The sequence below is a fragment of the Pogoniulus pusillus genome, chromosome 21 (assembly GCF_015220805.1).
Source record: "Pogoniulus pusillus isolate bPogPus1 chromosome 21, bPogPus1.pri, whole genome shotgun sequence".
Lineage (NCBI taxonomy): Eukaryota > Metazoa > Chordata > Aves > Piciformes > Lybiidae > Pogoniulus > Pogoniulus pusillus.
Window position 1 is genome coordinate 20,050,248 of NC_087284.1, and position 25,224 is coordinate 20,075,471.

Here is a 25,224-nt window from a genome sequence, read left to right on the forward strand (position 1 = left end):
AACAGTGGTTCTGCAGTTTTATTAACATTTACAAAATACTGTGATTTCATAACACTTGTCTAGCTTGCACATCCCAATGGTAAAAAAATCCCCCTAGTTACATCAGCACTGCATTATAAAAGTTTCATTGTAAAATTACTTGAAATGCACCCCTTATCCTGTGTGTTCATCATCCAAATAATTGTAGATATTCAAAAGTAGTACATTTTCTGTTTCAGGACACAAGGGATCACAAAAACATCCATCTTTTTTAAAACTCAGGGTAGAATTCTCATAATGAGGATTTTATGGCCACTATCGAGTACTGTAACCCTCAAATTAAATATGCTCTAGAGTGATCAGAAAGGATTTAAAAAAGGGAAAACAGAAACAACTTCTAGGGATTATTAAGGGTTAGGAGACAGAAAATTTACTAATGGTCACAAGTCAGGCAGTTCTGCAACTGCTGAAATAAAATATTCCTCCTTGAAGTTATTCAGTTTAAGACCTGAACAAACCTGTTAATTCTGCCATGACTGCTTCATGATACTGAGAAATTTGTCACATATTAGCTTCTATAAAATATATATATTTTTTTCTAACACATTGTTGCTTTTCAGTAAGATTTACACACCAGTAGACAACGACTTCTATCAACAAGCAAACCAAAAGCGGGCTTTTGGTACATCGCTAACAACAGGATGTACTAAGTAGCTATTTTTGTTTCGTTTAATCCAGCATATATGATAATATTATACAGGGATCCTCCCAGAAAAGAGGACAAAACTAAGGTTTCTGCCATGGACAAAAACTTTATAAAACCATAATACAATTAAAATACAAAATATATATAGTACATGTCAGCTTAGTTAGTAGTGGCATTTGAGGTTTCTGGAGACTGAAGAAATTCATAGGGATCATGAACAATGTCTTGCTGCTCTCCAACACTCAGATGAGAAGGGCTCCCTGTAGAGTAAGGGGAAAAAAGACAAAATCAAAAGCTTTCAAAGTACAGATAAATAACAGAGACATATTTGTGTACATTAACAGTATTAAGCAAACTGTTAACGATGTTAATGCTAATACTTTCACATGTTCCTTTCAGACTTTTAAGGCAAGAGAGACATTTAACTGGTATTTATGCAGGGTATTTCAGAAAAGAAATGCCAAGATTCTTCAGTAATTTACATCCTTTTTTTCAGAAGTCATTGTTCTGTTACTGTGCTGTGAAGAATTACACAAAGCATAATCAAGCATCATCCTACCAACATATCCTACCTTCTTAGAAAAATCTATTAAGAGATATATTACCCTATCATCCTGCCTTTTACACTTAATGATGGAAGGCTAGTGTAGAATCCCACCTGTTACTTGCTGCATGCACCTGTGCCACAATAAACATACCCCTTTGTGCTATTAGATGTAAAATGCAAGTGCATATATAAGGGTTTGCCAATAACTATCCATTTACTTCAGAATGACTTTACTTAGGCCTAATGGAAAAAATAAGTAACTATTATTAGTGTCCCTAACTCTAGAGGTCAAAAGTATGTCTTAGCTGCCTTCACCAAGTATGTTTAAAAATTAAACCAATGATCCTGTAGTCAGCATACTGCTTTTTCAGAGGAGTTTCATGCAAAGCTGAAATGTAAGTTTTAACCAGTTTCAATTACATCAGAGCTATGGCAACTTCTGTGACACAAATAAGTTTACCAAGATGATGCTGGTCTCGTTCAGAGGTATTGGAGAGGGAACTCAAATTTGATGATGGCCGGGATCCCACTCTGTCAGCCTGAGCTTCATGAAGGTCTTGCAGCAGCTTGGTTGTTTCATCCAGATGTAAATGGTTATCATCATGATCAAGTTCCTTCTTCACTTTCCCTAAAGGCCACCAGTTACCAACCAAAACCCATAATTAGCACATGCAGACTGACTCTAAGTCACTATTAAAAATTACTAAAATAAATTACCATGGCTGCTGTCTGTTAAGAAAAAGATCTCAACCTTTTGTTTTCCTTTGCACTTGTAAAAAGTAACAGTGGGGACCTGTTTTCAACTTCAAGAATTACATGTTTTTGATTTGCCATTGGAATGGGCTGCCCAGGGAGGCGGTGGAGTCGCTATCCCTGGAGGTGTTCAAGAAAAGCCTGGATGAGGCACTTGGTACCATGGTCTAGTTGACTGGATAGGGCTGGGTGCTAGGTTGGACTGGACACTGAGGGTGGTAAGACAGCAGCCCAGGTTGCTCATCTCTGTAAACATTCAAGATCAGGTTGGCCAGAGCTCTGAGCAACCTGATTTAGTTGAAGCTGTCTCTGCTCACTGCAGGGATTAGACTAAAAGATCTTTACATGTTCCTTCCAACCCAAACCATTCTACAATCCTATGAAAACTGTCAAGTGCAAATACCTTGGTTTCTTCAGTGGTACAGGACAAATTAGCTAACCAGTACATGAGTGTCTCCAAGGAGAAATGGGCCAAGATTTCATTTATCTTCCAGCAACCCTAGAATCTTACCTATGTCAGCTGCAGACTTATTACTACTTTTTGAACACCTTTTTATTCTTGGCTATTATTTTGCCTAAACAGAACAACTAAATAATACTTGGTGGCTTTTGTATTTAATTACTTACCTAATGAACTTAGCATAGAAATATCAAGTGACACATCTGAATATGGTTTCATAGAGAGAAAGTCCAAGTCAGAAGTGTTACTCTCTCCAGCAGATTCTCCAACCTATTAAAATACAAGAAACAGACTAACAATAGTGACAAGCTCTCACTATGTTAAGGTAAACCTTTAAGGTAAATGCATAAATCCATACTCCCAAAACTCTGCACAACACTTGCAGCTCACAGCCAGCTCAAACATGGTTTTACAACTACCTGAAGGGAGGCTGTAGCCAGGTGGGGGTTGGTCTCTTCTCCCAGGCAACCAGCTACAGAACAAGGGGACACAGTCTCAAGTTGTGCCGGGGGAAGTCTAGGCTGGATGTTAGGAGGAAGTTCTTCACAGAGAGAGTGATTGGCATTGGAATGGGCTGCCCAGGGAGGTGGTGGAGGCACTATCCCTGGAGGTGTTCAAGCAAAGCCTGGATGAGGCACTTAGTGCCATGGTCTAGTTGACTGGACAGGGCTGGGTGCTAGGTTGGACTGGCTGATCTTGGAGGTCTTTTCCAACCTGATTGATTCTATATTCTATGGAATTCTATATTCTAGCACTTTCTATTCTGTGCTTAGAAACTGGCATGGCTGAGAGAGTTAATGCAGCTTTCATCTATGTTTTATTTTCACTATTATCTCTCTAGAGCTACCTAAAAAGAGGTAGTAATGAGGTTGGTATTGGCCTCTTTTTCCAAGTAATTAACAATAGGACAAGAGGAAATGGAGGTGTTTAAGAGGAGGCTGGATGAGGCACTTAGTGCCCTGGGTTAGTTAATTAGAAGGGTTAGGTGACAGGTTGGACTCGATGATCTTAGAGGTCTTTTCCAACCTGGTTAATTCTGTGATTCAATGTGTATGGCAAAACTGACAAATACTACTTTTTTTCCCCACTTTTACAGCAGGCTGAACCTCAGAGATTCATCATCAGCACACAGAAAGTATCTTTTCAGATTCTTAAGTGGTATTTCTGCCTCTGAGATTTAGTTATGCATGCTGAATTAAAGTACACAACACAGAACAGAAAAAACAAAGCCACTAACTGAACCAAGCATCAGAGAAGCCATTTTAAGTACTGAAAGCTTATTCTAGGTGCTGTAGTTTAAAACATCTGTGTCCTTGCACTGAAACAAAACGAATGCCCCAATACTGCCTTCTTCCCCTTATGGTTGTTTGCATGTTTGAAAAAAATCATTTTACCATAATCTGTTTGGAAGAATCTGGACAGGTACTTCGCAATTTGTTTTCTTCTTTTATGAGAACTGGCAGAACCTAAAGAACAGAACAGCATTTTAGATCTGGTCATTTCACAGCTTATGCTGCCTGGAAATACTCTTAGTTAGTGTAATTTGCTGGTTTATCATGATCAGATGCTAGGCCACCACAGAACACTATCATGTTTTGTGATAGGATCCTTTACAAGGATCTTCCTCTAATGGGTGACCACATACATGTGCTTTAACAACTTAGAGCTCAACAAGCCAGCCTCACAGGACAGCCTTTTAAAGTCTGGACTCTTTCTTTATCCTATTTGTCACTTATCAAGCTTTTCTGTGTTATTGCAAAGAATAGACACACATTAAATGAAATTATGAATTTGAATTTGACTGATCTCCTGCTTCTATCTTGACCCATGGGCCTCTTACTACTTTTTCTTCTCTCCTGTCCATCTAAAAAGAATGACAGAGTGGCTTTAGTGGGAATCTGGCTCCCAGCCAGGGCCAAACCACCGCATCTAGTTAATCGTGCTCCTCTTTACTGCAAATAGGTTGGCCTGGATGACCTTTAAAGGTCCCTTCCACTCCAGTGCATTCTATGATTCTAAGGACCAAGAACATCACTTTCTCTACTTCAAATACCAGGGCACATTTTCCAGCAAAAATCCCTCAACCAACAGCCTCTCAGCATAGTAACTTACTTTAACTTCATCTGGTAGTTTTACAGGAATGTTTCGCCTCTGCAAAGAAAGAATATTAACAATTACTTTTCAAGTATTTTAGTATGATGCATTTTAACTAACCCTTGAGTCCTCTTAAACTATTTATATTAAAGAATGTATTACTGATATTAAATGAAATTAGTGTTTGTTTTGTCACGTAATGACCCATTATTACATTTAGTTTATATTACAATTCATTATATAAATTATGTGTTAAATTATATTAAGCATCTTACTCATTACTTCAGTAACTTCTGATTCCAAATAATTTAAGGTTGTACTTTTATAGACAGTGAAATGTATCACTACAAAATAGTCACACATCAAACATCACAGCACATCATCACTGAAACACATTTAACTGCACCAAATCTGCTCATAGCCACCTATGTCACAACTGAACAGCATTTCCAAGTGTAAGTAGGCATTGACCATTTGAAAGGTACTCAGAAATTCTCGTTTGGAACAATACTCATAGAACAAGGTGGTGTAATGAAATTACTGCTTATGATTGGTTACTGCCCTTTGTCTTGTACCTTATGCAGTAATCAAAGGAGCAAATGTGATGAAAACAGTTAATTACTGCTTAAATAACTGCCAGTTTCTGTAAATAGGAACACGAACAGATGGACAGTATTTCATTGATAATTGTTTTCTATTTCTTTAATTATCCATCTCTGCAGATAGTGATGTGAACATCACAGTATTTCATTGTGTGCTGACTGGATATGGTTTAGCTCTCAGCCTCATCTGAACACCTGGCCAGTGTCTTGGATGGGACTGACAATGAGAGCATATCACTCTGTATATACATTCTCACCCATTTGTGCCAAGAAAACATATCTAAGATGTTAGCTAGTGGGAGACTCTTAGACTGACCCCTGAAGCCTCACCTACAGGTGGATGCACCTGAGGACTTTCCCAGTTACTGAGAATTTCCAGAGTTAGCTGCCAAGAGGCTTCCCAGCTGAAGTGTGAACCCAGATGTTTTTTGAGGTGGTAACTGGTGATATATCCTTTTCTTAAACACTGGCAGTAGGGACTTGGTACATCTCTATTCTGTTTATCTTTCCTTTTAGATTATTACTGTTTTCATATATATATATATATACCTATCTATTCAAGCATAGTAATTTATTGTGTCTGGAACATGTGTTTTTACTTGGAATCCCAGCATTCAGCAAAACAGATGGCAAAAAGGGAAAGGCAGGTTTATGTGTAAACTGACTGCATCTCATACTGTGGGAAAACTGATGAAGCATCTCATCCTGTGGGAAAAACACCTAGCTTACTGTGAGATAGGAAGGCAAGGTGATTTTAGCATGCTTTGGGACCAAGATCATTTACAATTGGCAGTGTTAAATGAAGATCCACAAAGCTGGCCTGCTAGAGAGCTGAAGGAGGGAGTCTGAGAAAGATGGCCCTGTTTTGACAAAAACTGATGAAGTAGGCCTAAAATAACATAATCACCCAACTTCAAGGCAGACTTTGAGGACTAGGGTACCTGAAGGCAGACCTTTGGCTAATTAACTGCAATTTTAATAATATTAAAATTGACACCTCTAAGTATGCTAATGAGGGAAATCAAGTACATGCTAAAGATTTATGACTATGTTACTCAATTTTTCTGACAAATCAAGCTAAATGTCACCTAGGAGGTAGGGACAACCTGGGCTAGGGTATGAAAACCCATGTGAGGGACATCTCCCACATGCAGCCAGCAGGCTGTGGGGTGCAGTGTGGCCAACAGCAGCAGCCGCTGGGAGGGAAAGACAGAGACAAGGATGATCGATGGTCTGTGCTCCACCACTCAAAACAGGGACACCTTTCATGATGACAATTCTGCCTTCAATAAGTGGCTTAACTTTTGCTAGCATTTCTATTCTCAATTCAAGAGAGATGTTGAGGTGCTGGAACGTGTGCAGAGAAGGGCGACAAAGCAGGTGAGGGGCCTGGAACACAAACCCTATGAGGAGAGGCTGAGGGAGCTGGGGGTGTGCAGCCTGGAGGAGGCTCAGGGGTGACCTCGCTGCTGCCAACAACTACCTGAAGGGAGGTTGTAGCCAGGTGGGGGTTGGCCTCTTCTCCCAGGCAACCACCAATAGAACTAGGGGACACAGTCTCAAGTTGTGCTGGGGAAAGTATAGGCTGGATGTTAGGAGCAAGTTTTTGCCAGGGGGTGATTGGCATTGGAATGGGCTGCCCACGGAGGTGGTGGAGTCACTGTTCCTGGAGGTGTTGAAGAAAAGCCTGGATGAGGCACTTAGTGCCATGGTCTAGATGACTGGATAGGGCTGGGTGCTAGGTTGGATCTTGGAGGTCTCTTCCAACCTGGTTGATTCTATGAGATTCTATTATATCAAAGCTATTGCAAAAGATTTGCATTTGCCATGTTCATTTTGCTGAACAGTTCCTGTAACAGTCCTGGGCTGGACAGGTAGACATCAGGATCTTACACATAACATGACACATAAAACATTTAAATAAACCCAAAATACAGAAATGGGCCCATTCTTGCTTTGATGAACTTGTGACATCTCTGTTCATCAAGGACACACCTGCTTTAGCTGATAAACAGTTTTGGAATGATCTCCATTAGTGATCTGGTCGAGAAGATCATCTACTAATTTCTTGCTGTAATTTCCAGCATCCTTCACAAATTCTTGTAAGCTAGGAGGAATGGAGACAGAAACATTATAGAGAATGTTTACATTGGTAAGAAAAAAATCAACTTATAACATGGCTTTGCTCAGTTGTTTTATTACACCTACATTTCCTTGTTCTTTTACCTTTCTTCAGAAAAGTAATTGAGGTCTTTGTTAGAAGGATTTCTTTTTCTTCTCCTTTCTTTAAAAAAATGAAAATAAATGTATGTGCAACTTAAATTCTCATTGGTAGTGGGTTAAAAAAGCCCCCAAACCACCCCAAAAAGAAGATTAAAAAAAGTTTGTGACTTATTCTTTCCCTCCAAGAGTGACAAGCTGATCAAAAGCTACATTTTATTTGTAACTGGTTTGAAACTTTCTTGAAAAACACCACTGTTTCATACTCACTGGTGGGTGTCAAGTGGATGGGGCCAATCTCTTTTTGGTGGTGCACAGTGGTAAGACAAAGAGCAGTGGATGCAAACTTGAGCATAGGTTTCAACTCAACATGAGGAGAAACTTCTTTATAGTGAGGGTGATGGAGCACTGGAACAGGCTACCCACAGAGTCTGTGGAGTCTCCTTCTTTGGAGACTTTCCAAACCTGTCTGGGTGCACTGCTGTGTGGACTACTCTAGGGGATCCTGCTTTGGCAGGGAGGCTGGACTCAATGATCTCTGAAGGTCCCTTCCAACCTCTAAAGTTCTGTGATTTTGTGATACATCTAGACCTGTTTACTGTTTCACTTAAAGCAAGATGCAGTATCTTTAACAACCTGTAATACCCTATGGTCAAAGACAGCAAGATTCCTAACAGTCTTGCAATAAAATGGAGTAACTTAAAAGGACACATGGGGAAAAAAAAGGCACAACAAAACCAAATCCCATCCTTTTTCTCCAACAACCAACCAATCAGCCAATCCCCTCCTGCAAACCCATGAAAAAATACCAAGCAGGATGAAAGCTAGTTATCTTCTAAAATAAACTCTAAGGAAAAAAGCCAGCATTTAAACTCTCCTACATGATGTTTAGTCTTAACTGCCTTCATAAAACTGCTGTGAGAAGTTAGGCCTACTAGTAAGAAAGTGCTCACCTTAAGGCACACTGTATCCCAGTTTCATCTCCATATGCTGAGTACAGGAGTTCCATTTCATCTGCTTTTAAATCATGAAATATAGAGTTGTTCTGCATGGAAGGTGCTGTACTAGCACTGGTAAGAAAGGTTACTAGGCAAGAAAAAGAAAGACACAACAAAGAATGAGGACAAGTGTAAAAGATTACCTGGGGGCAGGAGAGCAGAAAGTAAAGATTTTGTTTTCTGACACAGACAGAAAATGCCATTGTGTTTTTTTCCTGCAAGTGGAATCAAGAGGAGTATCTCTCAGACACTTTCAGGCTGTGGAATCAGCATAACTATTTTAAGCATATGGAAAACGAAGAATGAAGTTAACAACCATACTCCCACAGCAAGGAAAAAAAAATACTAATCTCCCCAGCTTTCTTTTTGCTTCTGTCTACTTCACTGTTGCTTGCCAGTCAGTTTACGGAGCATAGATTAGAAACTACTAAGGGTGTCAACAATATTAGAGAAAAAATAATCTCCAGATTGTAAAAGCTTTGTCATAAGACACACACAAGAAAAGACACCAAGTGTTTTTTCCTCAATTCTAATTGCAGTTCCTTGGGAAAAATGATTTCCTCCAGAGAAGATGGCCCACAATTATTGGAAATCCTTCAGGGTGGCTACAACACTAAGGCAAAACATTAATCAATAGACTCCTAATTAGGATACAGTTAATAACAAAAAATAGTAAATGGAATTAAAACTTGCTGTAAAGTGAATAATTATATATTACACAAATACAAGCGAGCATTCATTTGGAGAAATGCATCATATGAAATTATTTAATATTAATAAATTGCTCTAATTAATAATTAATGCAAAATTCAACCTTTTTTTTTTGGCATTTACCTTTATTTCTTCGTTCATCTTTAAAGCCCAGTGTAGTGAAGCCAGGTAATAATTTGCTTGACAGTGAACTCAGATCAACTGGGTGAGTCTCTTCCTCTAATGATTTGATTTAAAAGAATATTTAGACATTTTTAACCATATCTATATGACAAATATTTAGATTCTGCTATCAAAAAGAGTTGCAGTTTAATATAAAGGCTAAATGTGTTTTAATCTGTACATTTTTACTAAGGATATGTGGTGCAATTTAGCTTCTCAATTTACATTTCAAATGTTGTAAGTATGTTTCCATCTCTTAATAATTTCATTTTCAAAGTACACAGCAGCATCTGAAATTGTTCTAACACTTGATCCATAAACATTCAAATCCAAGTATTATGAAATGACAAAAGCAATTTTTTATGTTGTCTAAGGGGTACTTTGTCTATAAAACCTCAGACACCACATAAAGAACCTTGGTAAGATAATTACCATTATGGCTATAGTAATAAAATTTCTTTCTTCTGAAGTTTTGAGAGCTGCTTAACTAAAATAGTGCAAATAATTTGGAATATTCTTTTAAGATTAAAAAAAAATCCCAACATCATTTAGGACACTTCCCATTACTTAAACTTTGTCTGGTTTTTATGGAATCTAATGGTAATTTTGCTCAACTATTGAGCAACAGAAAATCAGTTTCTGTCTCGACCCTTGCTAGGATTAAAATGACAAACCATCAGAAACTACAACGAAAAAACAAACTAAAGTATTATCTGCAATATCATTCTAACTTCTATGAATTACACAAACAAATAAAAAAGGTATTCTGGAAAATAGAAGCATCAGGATGCAGTACAGAACTTCACAGCACCCAGTGAAAGCTTGCTCTTACACCACAGCCTACATTTCCAGCAGCATGATTTCAGAGGTATTAAATCCTTTTTTCTTAAACAGGTAATGGCATGATGGCAGGCAGAATGATTAATTTCATTGCAGAAAAATCTAATATATGGAAAGGTATCATGAAAAGAAATTCAGATGGTAATAGGGCAAATGGGCTTCTACCTCCCAATCAAAAACCCAACTGAAATGCAACTAGTTGAAATGGTTCATGCATTCAATATAACAGTAGATGAGCTGTGAATGAATTCCAATCTCAAAAGGTGCAGAGAAGGAAGCACTAAATCAATATGACACAGAGCAGCATAAAGAAATTTCTTCATTACAAACTTTCAAAACTTCTGTATTTTGAGCTTGAAACTATAACAAGTGGAAAGCATAAAGATAACCTAAATGATGTATAGTAGTAACACAGACAAAATCCCATAGAAAAGATTAAGGAAATAAAGGAAAACAACCAAGCAAAACTTCATTAAAAGTGAAATATAGATAATAATCTAAATTATGACATGACAAAACCCCCCAAAACTTAGATCATTCTGTATTTGCTTCTGTGCATTGCGCTTTCACATTGGATTATAGTACTTTCAGTCACCTTTTGTCTATTAGATTTCAACTTCATAGAGTACCTGGAGCAAAAGCCTGTCTTTCAAGTTCTCTACAAGTTGAAGCAATATGTAAGTGCTTATATATAGGTATTATTTTTTCTTCTTAATGTTATTGTCAGCAAAACAGAGCATCTCAAGAGTGAAAACTTGAATGGCAAAGAGAAACGTATCATACTGAAGATAATAAATATAGCTGTTAGGGAAAATGGCTTGGGAGCAATTTTTCCTAACAAAAACTTACCTATACTACACAGAGTTTATATCTACAGTCAGGACATAAAATCTGCAACAATATTTAACACTAGAAATGTTTTGTTGCAAGATGATGGCATTTACCTTCAGCCTCCGGATCAGATGAATTTACTACACTAAATAATAAAGTTCCATCTCCATTTTTTTTCAGATACCCAATCTGTAAGCAAAACCACAATGATATAGAAGCAATCATTAAAACAGTCCAAACTCAAAGTTGCTTAGTTAAAGAGAAAACTATGAAAAACATTTTTAAATGAAAGAAACCATGAGTTTCACATAGCTAAAAAAAAACACAGACCATTCATAGACTGTGCTCAAAAAACTATACTATCATTCAGATTTTACTCCCAACCTAGAGGGAGCACAAAAACTGAACACATAGAAAAGTACCAGAATCATGTTCAAGGAGATCAAACCTGTGGCTAGCACTGCCCAAAACTGCAACATGGACAGCTACTGCTATCTTCCAGTTACTGAAAGGTATCTCTATTTTGTATATAAGGATGTTCTATAACTGGCAGCTACAACTTTTGTACTTAAAACCCTAAGAAATTCTGGATTTCTCATTGCAAACAGTAATTTAACACTCAAAATTTTCTGAATTTCTTAGGTGAGGAGGGAAATCCTAACAATCTATACCAAAGTTTACATTTTCTGAGGTTTTAACAATAAGAAAAGTATGATGTGACTTAAATCACTTTCAATGCTAAGGGTTGTAATTAAGGAAGTGAAATTCAAGACTGTGCAACATTTAATGGTTTCATGCAAGTAAAGTTCTAGACATGTTCAACACATATTACAATTTGAGATCCATTTAGGACACCCTACAATGGACTTCAGTGAAAACCAAATCATAAACAGCAGTCACGGTAACGTTCCAAACAGAGTCTGCATTCTAGATGTTGTAGTCTCAGAAAATGTAAAACTAAAGCTTGATTTCAAGGATGAAACAAAGTACACAATAATTAAGACCACTGTGAACTTTGTTTTGCAGTAGACCTTGCTGTTGGGTAGATATTGATTGATCCTATCCCGAGCTTCATCCGCTGCATGTTCCACTAGTGCCAGGACATGTTCTTCAGCAGTGCTATCTGTCAGGCTGCATGCATTTCCCTCAGGTTCAAATATGCAACTATGAAAGACAAGAGGAGTAGCTGTAGAACACAAAAGCTAGAACAAAACAAAGGGCTGAATTCTGGGTTTGATAAACAGAACAATCAGTTCCACTTCTCCCAATGTCAGTCTACTTCAGCATTCAAGTGTAACTATAATCACATTATGAAACTGAAGTTTGGCAGCAGCAGATGAGAACTACTAAACTACTGAACTTCAAACATTTAATTGTTTCTGTACTTCAATAAAAGTAAATAAATTATTACAGAGTAGAGATTGGGAGTAAAACTGCATTAACACAAAGTGAATGCTGTATGTCTCTTTAGTCTCCCAGATGCATGAATACATGCAATTTTCACAAATTCCAAATAGGAAGAAGCAGAAAGGAAATTACATAATGGAGTCTCTGTAACTCTTATCTGAGAAAACAAACAAACTAAAAAAACCAGGCTGTTGAAGATTATGTCATTTAGTTGCTTGGTGAAGTAGGACACTGCTCCCAATCTAAAAGGGAGTCCTTTGATTCCTTTTGTTTTGTTAATGATGACAATTACTATTCCTAATCAGTATCAATGACACCATTACTTCTAATTGAAACTACAGAATTTAACGTTTATCTTTCAGCAGATCCCTTTCCAATAAGTACTAAAATCATTTAAAAAAACCCCAATAAGCATACCTAAGATGGTACAGGACACATCCTAACTCTTATATAAAACCCAGAGAAAGATGGTATTATAAGGATAAGTGTGAAGGTATCAGTGTAATATGACAGTCTTCATTATATTATATACTTAAAAAAGTGTTGTACAACAAAATCTTTCAAGGCATCATATGGATATTAGACACTAGGGCCAAACACCTTAGGTACTGGGTAGAGCATCTCCTCACACCAAATCCATTTCTCTCTCCTGGGGCATCTTCTTCCATTTGCTTAGCTAAGAATTTCTCTCTGTATAGAGATTCAGATCTGATACACAAGAAAGTTTTGCTATTAAAAACAATAAAAAGATCACAAGATCATACTATTATGAGACAAATGTGTAAGATGTTTCTTGTTTTCATTGAAAGTTTAAGAAAGAGGAAACAGCAGGAAACTCTTCAACAACTAGCACTATCACACTCTAGACAATACTTCATGGACAAAAACTTGGCAGCAGAAAGCTGCAACATCCTGGAGAAAAGCTTTAAAAATTACTTGCAGTAGGATGTCCAAGTGATGAAGTCACTTTTAAAGTACAATATAGAAGTCTAAACTGCTTCAACACTTTGCAGACACTGAGTTCAGTGCTTTCTCTGGTTTTCAACCATGACATATGAAGGCTATTAGGTGCTTGCTTTGTTGGCTATCTGTATTCAAAGATGAGCACACAAAACCTGTCAAAAGTACAAAGTCACTTCTGCAATGGAATTTATGTAACAATTCATCAGAGGAAGTCCATTATTCTGGGCACCATACAAACCAAATCACTGCACCTTTAAAAACCCTCGACCAATCAAAACTCAAACACTCCCCCCCTCAATCAAGTCTTGTTTACAGAAAGGTGTACTTTCAGCTCATTCCAAAACACAATGCCTTAAAATAATAACAACTTATACTTAGATAATTGTTTATGATTCAGCAATAGACAACTTTTTTTATATTGGTATTAGAATAGTTCTAGATAATTTGGATGTTTAAGAAAGAAATCTGTAGAACATGACCATATTTTTTAAGACATGACTATTAATGCTCTATTACAGTTTGATTCTCATAGCATTTCAATTGGTGTAATGCTCTACAATTTCAATTCCACATCTATCCTCAGATGTCTATGTATGAAGACTGAACATTATCATTTGCTTGTAAATCATGATTTCACTACAACCTCCTCATAAAATAGAACCTTTTGACTAGAATTAGACCTCAGCTATAAAAACCTGACTGTGTAACACAGATGTGTCCAGTAGCCTGAAGACAGCTATTGCACTAGCAAAGTACTTTTTAGTAAGTTTTAATTGGAAATAATCTCCTATAACTCTATATTCTGCCTGATAAGAATAAAGTTCAAGACTAAATTTACTGATCTGGGGCTTTGTCTTTCTAGAAAGACTGTATTTAGATTTTGAGACAGCCAGTAATTTTAGAAAACCAAAAAAAGTGGAAATAAAAAGGAAAAAATGTGAACAGTGTTTGTGTCTATGTTAAACAGAGTATGCAGTCATTCTTTGAATGGTTTGTTTCAATTTGGGAATCACTGAGTTAGTAAACTAGTTCTATAAACAAGAACCAACCAAGTGTTTATCCTATGGGCCACAAGAAAGGTAAAAAGGTTTTTGTTTGCTAGACTCTTTACTGCTGCCTGATAGTACAAAAGCTGCAACAAATCAGTAAGAATGCCCATTAAAACCTTTACCTAATAACTTCTTTATTTTGCTTTTTGGATTTCTTGGTTGTCTCTGCTTGTACAGGAACAACTTCAGGGACAGGTTCCTCAACTGCTGTATCTTCATCACCCAAAAGAGCTGCCTGCTGAGAAAAATCCATGTCCTGCATAAACGACATGCTGCGCTTCAAAGCTAACAGCCGTTCCTAGAATCAGAAAGGACAGAGCGGCAGGGACTTAACCTTTCCCTCATAGCCAAGATGCTATGATAATGGGATGGGATGGGAATGGCCATGGCCTTATTTTGTTCATTGTGCCTCATTTCCAATGGCGATGCAACGTGATTTAGTCATGGTAGCATGACAGCAGAATTTCTGCAGCCCAACTATCAAGAGAGAAACAGACAAACAAACAAACTGCATATACAAAGACAATTGCCTGTTTTACACAAAACTTACCATAACTGCAACCCACGCACACACCTGCACAGACAAAGAGCAGCTCACCAAAGTGTCTGAGTTTCACAACTCAAAAACTAGGTTTGAGTAAAGTTTGTCTGTGAAATCCCTGAAACCTCCCCAACGCCCATCACCTTCAAAAATAAAGCTTTCTTGTTTATGCAGAAATAAAACTGGAATGAGAACTTGTTTACAAAGCTTCAACCAGAAGCAATATTTTACACTTGGGTTCTATCTTAATTGCTTCCACTGAGGTGAGTGGAAGAAACTCCTAGAAACTTCAGTGGTGTCAGTGAGGTTAAGAAATAAGGGTGTGGTTAAAACAATACTGTAAAACTCTTAAATACAGCAGTGTGAACACTAAATAAATACATATATTTATAATCATATAAATAAATATTCACAGCTATAAAAAATCACAGATGGATGAAATCAGATTTTCATTGTTATTATGTTTCTTTTAGATATGACAAAAAATACCCCCAAAACTAAAGATACATGCTTTTTTTGGTTTTTAATAGGTCTCTTACTTTGCTCATCATCTTAAAGCCTGTGTGCAGTATCTTCTTGGCTAGCTTGTAATAAACAGTGTCTGGTCTGTTGTAGGTCATTGCATTATCACACATCAGTTTAAAATCTGCCTGTAAAATACAAAAGAACTGTTAAAATTTTGAACATTTATTAAATGACTGGAAGATAGTATTCAATCATGGCAGCTTTGTGAAGAATCCAGTAAAGGTAGCCTCAAGCTACGCCGGGGGAAATTTAGGCTGGAGGTGAGGAGAAAGTTCTTCACTGAGAGAGTCATTGGACACTGGAATGGGCTGCCCGGGGAGGTGGTGGAGTCGCCATCCCTGGAGCTGTTCAAGGCAGGATTGGACGTGGCACTTGGTGCCATGGTCTAGCCTTGAGCTCTATGGTAACAGGTTGGACTTGATGATCTGTGAGGTCTCTTCCAACCTTGGTGATACTGTGATACTTAGTGGCAGGCTCACGGAGTAAATGCATACCAAAAAGTAATTAAGAAGTGCAAAAGTTTGAGCCTTTTTTGCTCCTGCAAGATGCTGAGTTTTCTTTGGAACTTGCTTTTTAGTTAAAAAAAAACCCACTTCACCTTTGAATGCCAAATGTAACTCTTCCTCCTTATGCAAACAGACCAAATAGAAGAAATTGAATCACTGAATCATAGAATCAACCAGGTTGGAAGAGACCTCCAAGATCAGCCAGTCCAACCTAGCACCCAGCCCTAGCCACTCAACCAGACCATGGCACTAAGTGCCTCAGCCAGGCTTTTCTTAAACACCTCCTGGGACGGTGCCTCCACCACCTCCCTGGGCAGCCCATTCCAATGCAAATCACTCTCTCTGCCAACAACTTCCTCCTAACATCCAGCCTATACTTCCCCCAGCACAACTTGAGACTGTGTCCCCTTATTCTATTGCTGGTTGCCTGTGAGAAGAGGCCACCCGCCACCTGGCTACAGCCTCCCTTCAAGTAGCTGTAGACAGCAATGAGGTCTGCCCTGAGCCTTCCTGACAGGAAGAGGGGGAATGGACATAAAATGGAATATAGGAAGTTTGACCTCAACAAACTTTTTTACTGTGAAGGTGACGGAGCACTGGAACAGGCAGTCCAGAGAGTTGTGAATTCTCCATCTCTGGAGACTTTCAAAACCCACCTGGAAATGTTCCTGTGTTTATCCTGCTTTGGCAAGGCAGCTGGACCAGATGATCTCTGGAGATCCCATCCACCCCTACCATTCTATGTAATGTAAGAAAGGCTCCTATGGTTAAAAAGAATGCTTGGCTCTTACTGTAGAGTTCTAAAATAACTAATTGGTTTCTCACGAAAGAGGTCTGCAGCGGGACCTTGACCGCCTGCACAGATGGGCAGAGGCCAATGGGATGGGGTTCAATAGCTCAAAGTGCAGGGTGCTGCACTTTGGCCACAGCAACCCCATGCAGAGATACAGGCTGGGGTCGGAGTGGCTGGAGAGCAGCCAGACAGAGAGGGATCTGGGGGTACTGATTGATACCCGCCTGAACATGAGCCAGCAGTGTGCCCAGGTGGCCAAGAGAGCCAGTGGCATCCTGGCTTGTATCAGGAGTGGTGTGGTCAGCAGGAGCAGGGAGGTCATTCTGCCCCTGTACTCTGCACTGGTCAGACCACACCTCGAGTACTGCGTTCAGTTCTGGGCCCCCCAGTTTAGGAAGGACACTGAGATGCTTGAGCGTGTCCAGAGAAGGGCGACGAGGCTGGTGAGAGGCCTTGAGCACAAGCCCTACGAGGAGAGGCTTAGGGAGCTGGGGTTGTTTAGCCTGGAGAAGAGGAGGCTCAGGGGTGACCTTATTGCTGTCTACAACTACCTGAGGGGCGGTTGTGGCCAGGAGGAGGTTGCTCTCTTCTCTCAGGTGGCCAGCTCCAGAACAAGAGGACACAGCCTCAGGCTGCGCCAGGGGAAATTTCGGCTCGAGGTGAGGAGAAAGTTCTTCACTGAGAGAGTCATTAGGCACTGGAATGGGCTGCCTGGGGAGGTGGTGGAGTCGTCGTCCCTGGGGCAGTTCAAGGCAAGGTTGGATGTGGCACTTGGTGCCATGGTCTAGCCTTGGGCACTGTGGTAAAGGGTTGGACTTGATGATCTGTGAGGTCTCTTCCAACCTTGGTGATACTGTGATACTGTGATACTGTAATTCAATCTCTATGAATTTACCTTGAACTCAGTGACTGATTTGTATTCATTTGCTGCAATTTTTTCCTTCATTGTACCAAAATCCATGGGGTGCTTTATTATCATGGAATATCCAGGAGCAATGGCATCCGTGACTGGAAAAGCAAAAAACCCATGAGGATCTTTCCTAAAAACAAAAACAATACATTTAGATTTGTATCAGCAAAGAAAATGATCACTCTTTTTATAACACATTACTGGTGTAAAAAGAATAGTGTTTCTTAAAAGGAAAAATGAAACCACTAAAGCACTCTCATAAAACAGAAGTATATTTGAGAAACATCCTATTACAGGAGAGAGTTTTGACTACACATATGCAGACTTTTTGAAACACATTCAGCTATTTTAAAAACTACTTCATTACTTCTTGTGTGCTTTCTGTGTCTCTATTCACACTCTGAATGTGTCTTGGTTTCATTGAGTAATGAACTCTTAAATTCTTACTGTTTATGAGGCCCTCTAAGCGTAAGCAGTGTTTAGTACTTCCAAATTAGTTCCAAAACCACCTTATTGCTATGTTTTACAAAATAAAAAGCTCAGCAGCTTCTGCAACTTGTCATGTGGGACTCTACACAGCAGCCTTCCACCTTTGGTGTTTTCCCACAATGCCACAGGACCCATCAGTAAACAGGGCATATAATTTTTCATTACCTAGCAATTTATTGTAGGGTGGGACCTCCTCTGCATGTGTCACCTCTGTTTTCTCTGGTGGTACCCCAAAAGCTCTGCCTTCTGGCCAGTTTGTGATAACTTGTAAGAAGGGGCAGCTAGGGTTCCCTATTTGATCACAATGCCTTTTAAGACTCTTCCTTTGAACATCCAGCACAGCACTAGCAGTCACTAGCAGCACTGATCACCTCCAAGGCAGCTTGAACTTCCTGTGCTTCCAGTATATATTTTTGAGTTGGAGTGTAGTTTGCCTTAGCTCCTTTGTAGCTTTGACTCCAGAATCCTAGGGATCGATCTCAAATGCCCCTGGATGTTTTCTGCCAAAGGCTCCATGTGAGACCATTCTTCCCTGCTGTAGTGTACAGCACATTTGTAACACTTTGTCCTGTGCACACTGGCCTGAGAACGACTGCATGCAAAATCTCCTGTTTAATTTCTTCAGAGGCCTGTCACTGCTGAGGACCCCACTGAAAATCATGCTTATTCCAAGTCACTTGGTAGACAGGGTCACTGTAAGACTGTACTCTGGGATATGCATCCTTGTCCTTTGCAGGACAAGCTGTTTTCCTCCTGTACCTCTTTTGCTGTACAGGGGTGACTGATACTGGCACAGTTTGGCTCTCTGGTGCAGCTGCCATGCCTGTTGGTCTGTCTGTAGGCCCAAAGACCTTCTTTTCCCCTTGCCTATGCTGAATGGCAACGAGAAGGGCTTGATAGGCACAAACCAGGCCCTAACACATTGCAGTGATTTCTATCTCTTGGGAATTTCCAGGCTCACAACATACTTTTCCCAAACATTTTACCAGTTTGTCAAGACTTTGCACTTCCTCAGGGGTGAAATTCCAAAGAGGTCTTTCCAACCAAATTGATTCTATGAAAATAAAAGGTTCCTCCAAACTAAGAGAATTATCAAGTAAACAGGTACAAACTTGATTTGGTATCTGACAAGAGGACACAACAAAATTTTGTAAGAACAGTCTTATCTTTTATACTATTAAAATGCATAAACAGGTTTTAAATTTCTAGACTAAGTCACTGATATTTGATAAATTTAAAGTGGCTATGCATCCTTTGCCCAAAACACTTCCCCACTGATGCTCAGTTGGTAATAATTTTCCTTAACTGATCTTTACAAACAACCAAGCCTAACGTAGTCATAAAGGTTACCAAACACAGTAGATCCAGTCTTTAGGCACTATTTTAAGCAGAAAACCAGGACAGGAAGTTGTAAAATAACAAATACAAATAGGCATTAGACACTGTGGGCACAGCTGTAGATACTATACACTTAATACCTTTGAAGCTGGCGAAGAAAGTGCTCTAGCAGTTGCTGGATCGGCGTGCTCTCATTTTCAGCTGCAGTTGGGAGACAGAAATATGGGTAAGTGCAATGAAACAGAATGCAGATTTATGTATTTATTTAGAAATACAGATACCATGGAGAAAATCTTAACTACAAGTACAGCTTGTATCAATCTGAAGGTCACAGAATCATAGAGTCAGCGAGGTTGGAAGAGACCTCCAAGATCAGCCAGTCCAACCTAGCACCCAGCCCTAGCCAGTCAACTAGACCATGGCATTAAGTGCCTCAGCCAGGCTTTGCTTGAACATCTCCAGGAACAGTGACTCCAGCACCTCCCTGGGCAGCCCATTCCAATGCCAATCACTCTCTCTGCCAACAACTTCCTCCTAACATCCAGCCTATACCTACCCCGGCACAACTTGAGACTGTGTCCCCTTGTTCTGTTGCTGGTTGCCTGGCAGAAGAGACCAACCCCCACCTGGCTACAACCTCCCTTCAGGTAGTTGTAGGCAGCAATGAGGTCCCCCCTGAGCCTCCTCTTCTCTAGGCTAAACATCCCCATCTCCCTCAGCCTCTCCTCATAGGGTTTGTGTTCCAGGCTCCTCACCAGCTTTGTCGCCCTTCTCTGGACATGTTCCAGCACCTCAACATCTCTACTGAATTGAGGAGCCCAGAACTGGACACAAAGATCAATGAGACATGGATTTAAAAGCAGTGGTATCAGGGATGGGCAGTGAGTGAACAGCTGTATATTGGTCAGTTGACAGCACAGTCTAAAACCATGACAGTCCATCTGGTGCCCAACATAGAGCACTAGAAGTCAAGATAACAACAAATTTTACCCTAGTATGTTAAAATAATGTCATATGCATTTTCTATATTAGCTAAACAGCACAAGTCCAGAAGGTTTATTTGTCCATTTTTATTTGGTCTATTTGCTTGCACGGTGTTCTATACGTATGATGAATACACTGTGGTATTCAGTACCTGAGGGAATTAGCTATGCTGAAGGGATTTATAACAATCCAAGTAACAGAATCACCCAGAGCTTCAGATGAAGTCCAGTGCACACCACCCATCTGGTACACGTTTCTACAAAGTGCACCATCATTTTATGCCAACTCAATGGCCAAACTGTCCTGGAAAGATGGCCAGAAACAAATGGTGGATGAATTGGCTGGCATACTCTGGCAATATGAAGGAACTTTTTTCTCCTCCCTAGAGGACTGGTGCTTCAGCTGTGGAGGAATTGTCATGAGGGTTCCAGCAATTCGAAGAGGACATGTTTCAGTACCCAAATCTATGGGCCTCAGCTATTATGAAAGGACAATCTGCTCAAGACAGAGAATTTGGGAGGTACACATGATGGGACTCCCTGTGGTTTTACTGACATGACCATAGAGAGGACATGAGAAGTCGGGAAGGAAAACCCAATTCCATCCTAGCTGCATGAATACATGAGCTGTAAGGGTAAAAAAGCCATATCACTAAAGGGGATTTGTCCAAGGATGGGCACTTCAGTTTCCTGTGGGCAATTCCCCAGAGTAGAAGTGCTGACATTACTTAAATCCTCTTAAGGGAACTTCTGAGTCATTCTCACAAAAAGTGAGTGACCATGATCAGGATTAGAGGAACCCTACCTTCAGTCAGGTGGAGGAAAGGGATAGTTTGGTTTAGTGGTGTCATGGTTTATAGACCCAGCCACAGCCGAGATCCATGCAGCCACTCACAAAACAGCACCCCACAGCCCAGTATGATGGGGAAGAGAAAGTGGAAGAAAACCACAAAATCCCACAGGTTGAGATAAGAAGACTTAAATAAAACAATACAAAGAATGAAGAAGAGAACAGGAATAAGAGTTATATGAATGAAGTAATACATAAAAAGAGGGATAACAGCTAACCCAATGATGCTGATGCTTGCTACGTATCAGGAATGACCATCAGTATGGTATGGAATAGCCCTCTGGCTGTCCTGAGTGTAGCTCCTCCCAACTTCTTGTGAAGAAAGTTAACCCTGTACTAGTCAAACCTAGGACATTACTCACCTCTGTTCTATTTCCTGTTCCATGCACATACTTAGAGGCTTTAATGTGAAGTTTGAAAAACAAAACTAAAGCAGCAATATGATACAATCAAAATTCAAACTCTTCATCACAATAAAGAAGAGACATTTCCCTTCTTAATCAATGCATATAACTTATATGCTTTTGAATGATATTTTCCAAGCAGATGAAAATAGAAGCCTTGTCAATATAGATACCATCCTAGCTTGTCAGTTTTTCAAGGCTTTAGGCCACTCAGAGACAAAGTTTTGGGCAGAGAAATTTAGGTATCCCTCCTAGGTCACCTTGACATTGTTTGGATGCTATTCCCGTTTAATGTGCACAATTAGCATATTCCTCAGTAAATTATCAGACCAGTCAATGGGCAGTGTTTCAAAGAGAAGACTCAAAATACACCTGAAGATCCAACTTCTTGCTACTAAGTTCCATTTCCAGGCATATGCCTAATGGGATTATGATCATGTTTGAAAATTCACATCATGCAATTTTTTCCACCAGATATTGTTATACTAGAGTTATAACTACTAAGCAATGATTACAGGTAGATAAAAGTATGACAAAATCAGAGGGGATTAACTGTGCAGAAGTTACCATATACAAATCAGAAGTATATTGGTTGGTGATGAGAATTAAGGAAAATGAAAATTGAGGGGACTATGGTCTTGAAAGATACCCTATCAAAATTTCTTTCCATATTCATGGTGGTAATAGAGATACTAAAATGAAAACTCTGCACAGGTTATAGTAAAAGGCTGTGACAACAGCTAAGCAGCCTGCACAGTATTTTTTTCCTTGAAGAGAGCAAAACTTAATTCCAAACATTCTGACCATTGTTCTGTAAAGGCTGATAAATGGAAGACAACTACAAACAATCACACTTTTATACTTACTTTATTCTGCTGAGTAACAGGAGCTAGAAAGAGATGAACTTGCCAATTTCAGTCATATGAAAACAAGCTTACTAAACCCCAGAGGCACCATGAAGAATATTGATTATTTAGATTGTGGAAAGTTCTTAACATTAGAAAAATGGTCTCTAGATTTCAGCAAGTTCTGACAGAAATTTTACGTTTTGGCACATCTGAAGAAAAAGCTTTGAAGTCAATGCTTCAAAAAACACTCAAGGTGACTTTGTTTTTTCACATTGCTCACCTGGCTGAGTTCTGCATGCTCTGACAGGACGATCAGGAGGGGGCTCAACCTCCACTTTTTTCCCAGGATCAAAGTCATCAGTTTCTCCTTCAGTGTCACACTGTTCTTTCTCCCTTTTCCTCTTTTTCTCTTCCTAGCACAGACATAAGAAGACCGGTTTCAGAATAACGTCCTTGTAAAGCATAGTCCCATATATCAAATGACAGCAAATTATTATTTGGAATACACTCTATATATATGAGCCATAAAATGGTTTAAACAATAGTGCATACATTTTTCCCTGCCACTTTTCAATTTCTTTTCTCTGATTTAAACTAAAATACTGTTCACCTTTTGCTTCTTTGCATTTAATATATTACTGTTCTATCTTTAGATACTGTACTGTTACTGAAAAGAATGTTAAACCCTGAAGCTAGTAATACATTAAATTGCATAATAATAAGCTACACTAGATAGTAAAGGAAGTTAAATTCAGTAAGGATCAGCCTATAGCTCTGGTTGATCATCAGTTTTCTGTTGGTTTTGTGTATTAAACAGGAATGAATAAACTATGTGTTAATTTAGGAAGCCTATAAAAGGACCATAAGAAAAGCTGTCTAACAGCAGTGACAGTTAATGATCTTTTCTTGAGCTTCAAAGCACAGGCATGGCTGAGTCATAGCTGACATGCAATCATTCATGGCAGCACACAGAAGCATACTTCCATTAACCTTGTTTAGACTACAAGTTTGTTATATATCTGCTAGCTTCTTCTGTAAGCACTAATAATGAAGTTCTGGGAAAAAAGCCAACATCTTAACAAAACTCTCCCAAAATTTAGCAAAGGCAAACCAAATAATTCCATCTGACATAGCAAGATCTTGTATTAAAGACAGCTGTTTTGCTACACTTTCAAGTTCTAGCCACACTCCTAATGGAAGCATTTGAAAATGTCTGCACAAAAAAGAAATTTCCACTATCTGTCCTATATTCCAAGGCTTCTGAATCATCCTACAAGACATATCATTTTTAAGTAATACAAGCCTAATGAATAAATCAATTCAAAATGACAGATGTTAGCCATATAAAAACACTAAAAAACCTGTCACATGAGAATAGTAAGATTACATGACAGAGGAGAACTACAATATCACAGAGGCCACAGAATCATTAGTAGACAAAATAAATATGATGCTGTGAAATATTATTCAAAGCAAACTGTACAGGTAACTGTAATGTCAACATGTGACCACATGATTTGCTACTAAGAAAGCCACAAAACCTAGCATGCAGATTGTTCTAAACAAGAGGCAACAATATTCTACCACACTACTCAATAGATGAGATTTCAGAAAGATGTTTTGAGTAAATGCACTCATTTCAATAATTGGTAACTTGGTACAGCTCATTAACAGAAATGTGATCTAGATTTCTTTGAAAATCTGCAAATAACCTCCTCAAAGGTAGAGAAGCAGGTTTCTGACCTGGCTGAAACACAAAACATCCAGCTTACAAGCAGTATCCATACCAACAGATTAAAAAAACCCCAAACAAACAAACACAATCAAAAAACCAACCAACTAACAGAAAAAAAACCCAACAAACCAACAAAACCCTCAAGCAATTACAAGAAACAAGCTTTTACTTTGTTCAAAAAACAAGGATATCTCTTCTAAATGGGAGAAACAAACCAACACCCAGATGGGTTATCTACATTTGTGAAGTGCTGTCTCTAAAACAAAAAAAAGCTTCTTGCAACAGTGAGCTTTTAAAAAGAGGTTCTGCTATTCTGCATCAGTCTTTAGCTCTGATAAGTAAGCATGGAGAAGACTGGTGTGTGTGAAACATAAAACCCCACAGCTTACCTTTCTCTTTCTTCTTTCCTCATCATCTAGATGCTTTTCTTTTTCTTTCTCAGACTTCTTTTTCTTTTTTTTCTTCTTTTCTTTATGTCGTTCTCGCTCATGATCTGATCTATCATCATAGTAACTAGAATCGTGCCCTGATCCAGAAAGTTCAGTCACTTCACTCCCTCCAACTTTAAGCACCAGCTTTAATGGTTTTTCCAAAGGCTTATCCACATAATCTGTATTTTAAAAAGTAAAACATTCTGTAAATGCACAGGGAGGTGATGGCATACAGCAGTTACTGATGCTTCTTCTAGAAATACTGTTTACAAGAATTTGCTGCACTTTGAAAATACAGGCAGTATAATTAGACAGGAAAAGAACAGCTAAGACTAAAAATTCCAAGTTAAGAAACTGTCCTCGAGCACATTTTACATCCCAGAACTATTTAAGTTGGAAAAGTCCAACCAATGAGCCAGCACTACCAAAATGAACAGTCAATTTGAACTGCTCTTCTCCTTTAACATCTGCTAAGGGAGTAAGTTAAAAGTTCAACTCAGTGGAAACGAAGACTTCCTAACTACAAGCATTTGTGCAAGCAGAATTTCC

The 25,224-nt window shown here is 38.9% G+C and overlaps 1 protein-coding gene across 6 annotated transcripts in view; it reads right to left on the bottom strand.

Moving 5' to 3' along the window:
• Nucleotides 1-25,224, bottom strand: part of BRD9 (bromodomain containing 9) — a 27,499-nt gene continuing 2,275 nt past the window's right edge. Inside the window, exons 2-18 of one of the 6 annotated variants that reach the window (XM_064161177.1) lie at nt 24,634-24,854; nt 22,790-22,922; nt 19,565-19,625; nt 17,583-17,727; nt 15,403-15,513; nt 14,445-14,557; nt 12,911-13,018; nt 11,935-12,067; nt 11,017-11,092; nt 9,194-9,289; nt 8,315-8,447; nt 7,137-7,248; nt 4,558-4,596; nt 3,840-3,911; nt 2,613-2,715; nt 1,693-1,860; nt 1-945 (exon numbers count right to left, since the gene is read on the bottom strand). In XM_064161177.1, the coding sequence (XP_064017247.1) occupies nt 845-945; nt 1,693-1,860; nt 2,613-2,715; nt 3,840-3,911; nt 4,558-4,596; nt 7,137-7,248; nt 8,315-8,447; nt 9,194-9,289; nt 11,017-11,092; nt 11,935-12,067; nt 12,911-13,018; nt 14,445-14,557; nt 15,403-15,513; nt 17,583-17,727; nt 19,565-19,625; nt 22,790-22,922; nt 24,634-24,854 (1,925 nt within the window). In that variant the 3' untranslated portion in view covers nt 1-844. Of the gene's footprint in view, nt 946-1,692; nt 1,861-2,612; nt 2,716-3,839; nt 3,912-4,557; nt 4,597-7,136; nt 7,249-8,314; nt 8,448-9,193; nt 9,290-11,016; nt 11,093-11,934; nt 12,068-12,910; nt 13,019-14,444; nt 14,621-15,402; nt 15,514-17,582; nt 17,728-19,564; nt 19,626-22,789; nt 22,923-24,633; nt 24,855-25,224 lie in introns of all 6 variants that reach the window. The other 5 variants (XM_064161176.1, XM_064161175.1, XM_064161178.1 and 2 more) reach the window with 5 other exon arrangements.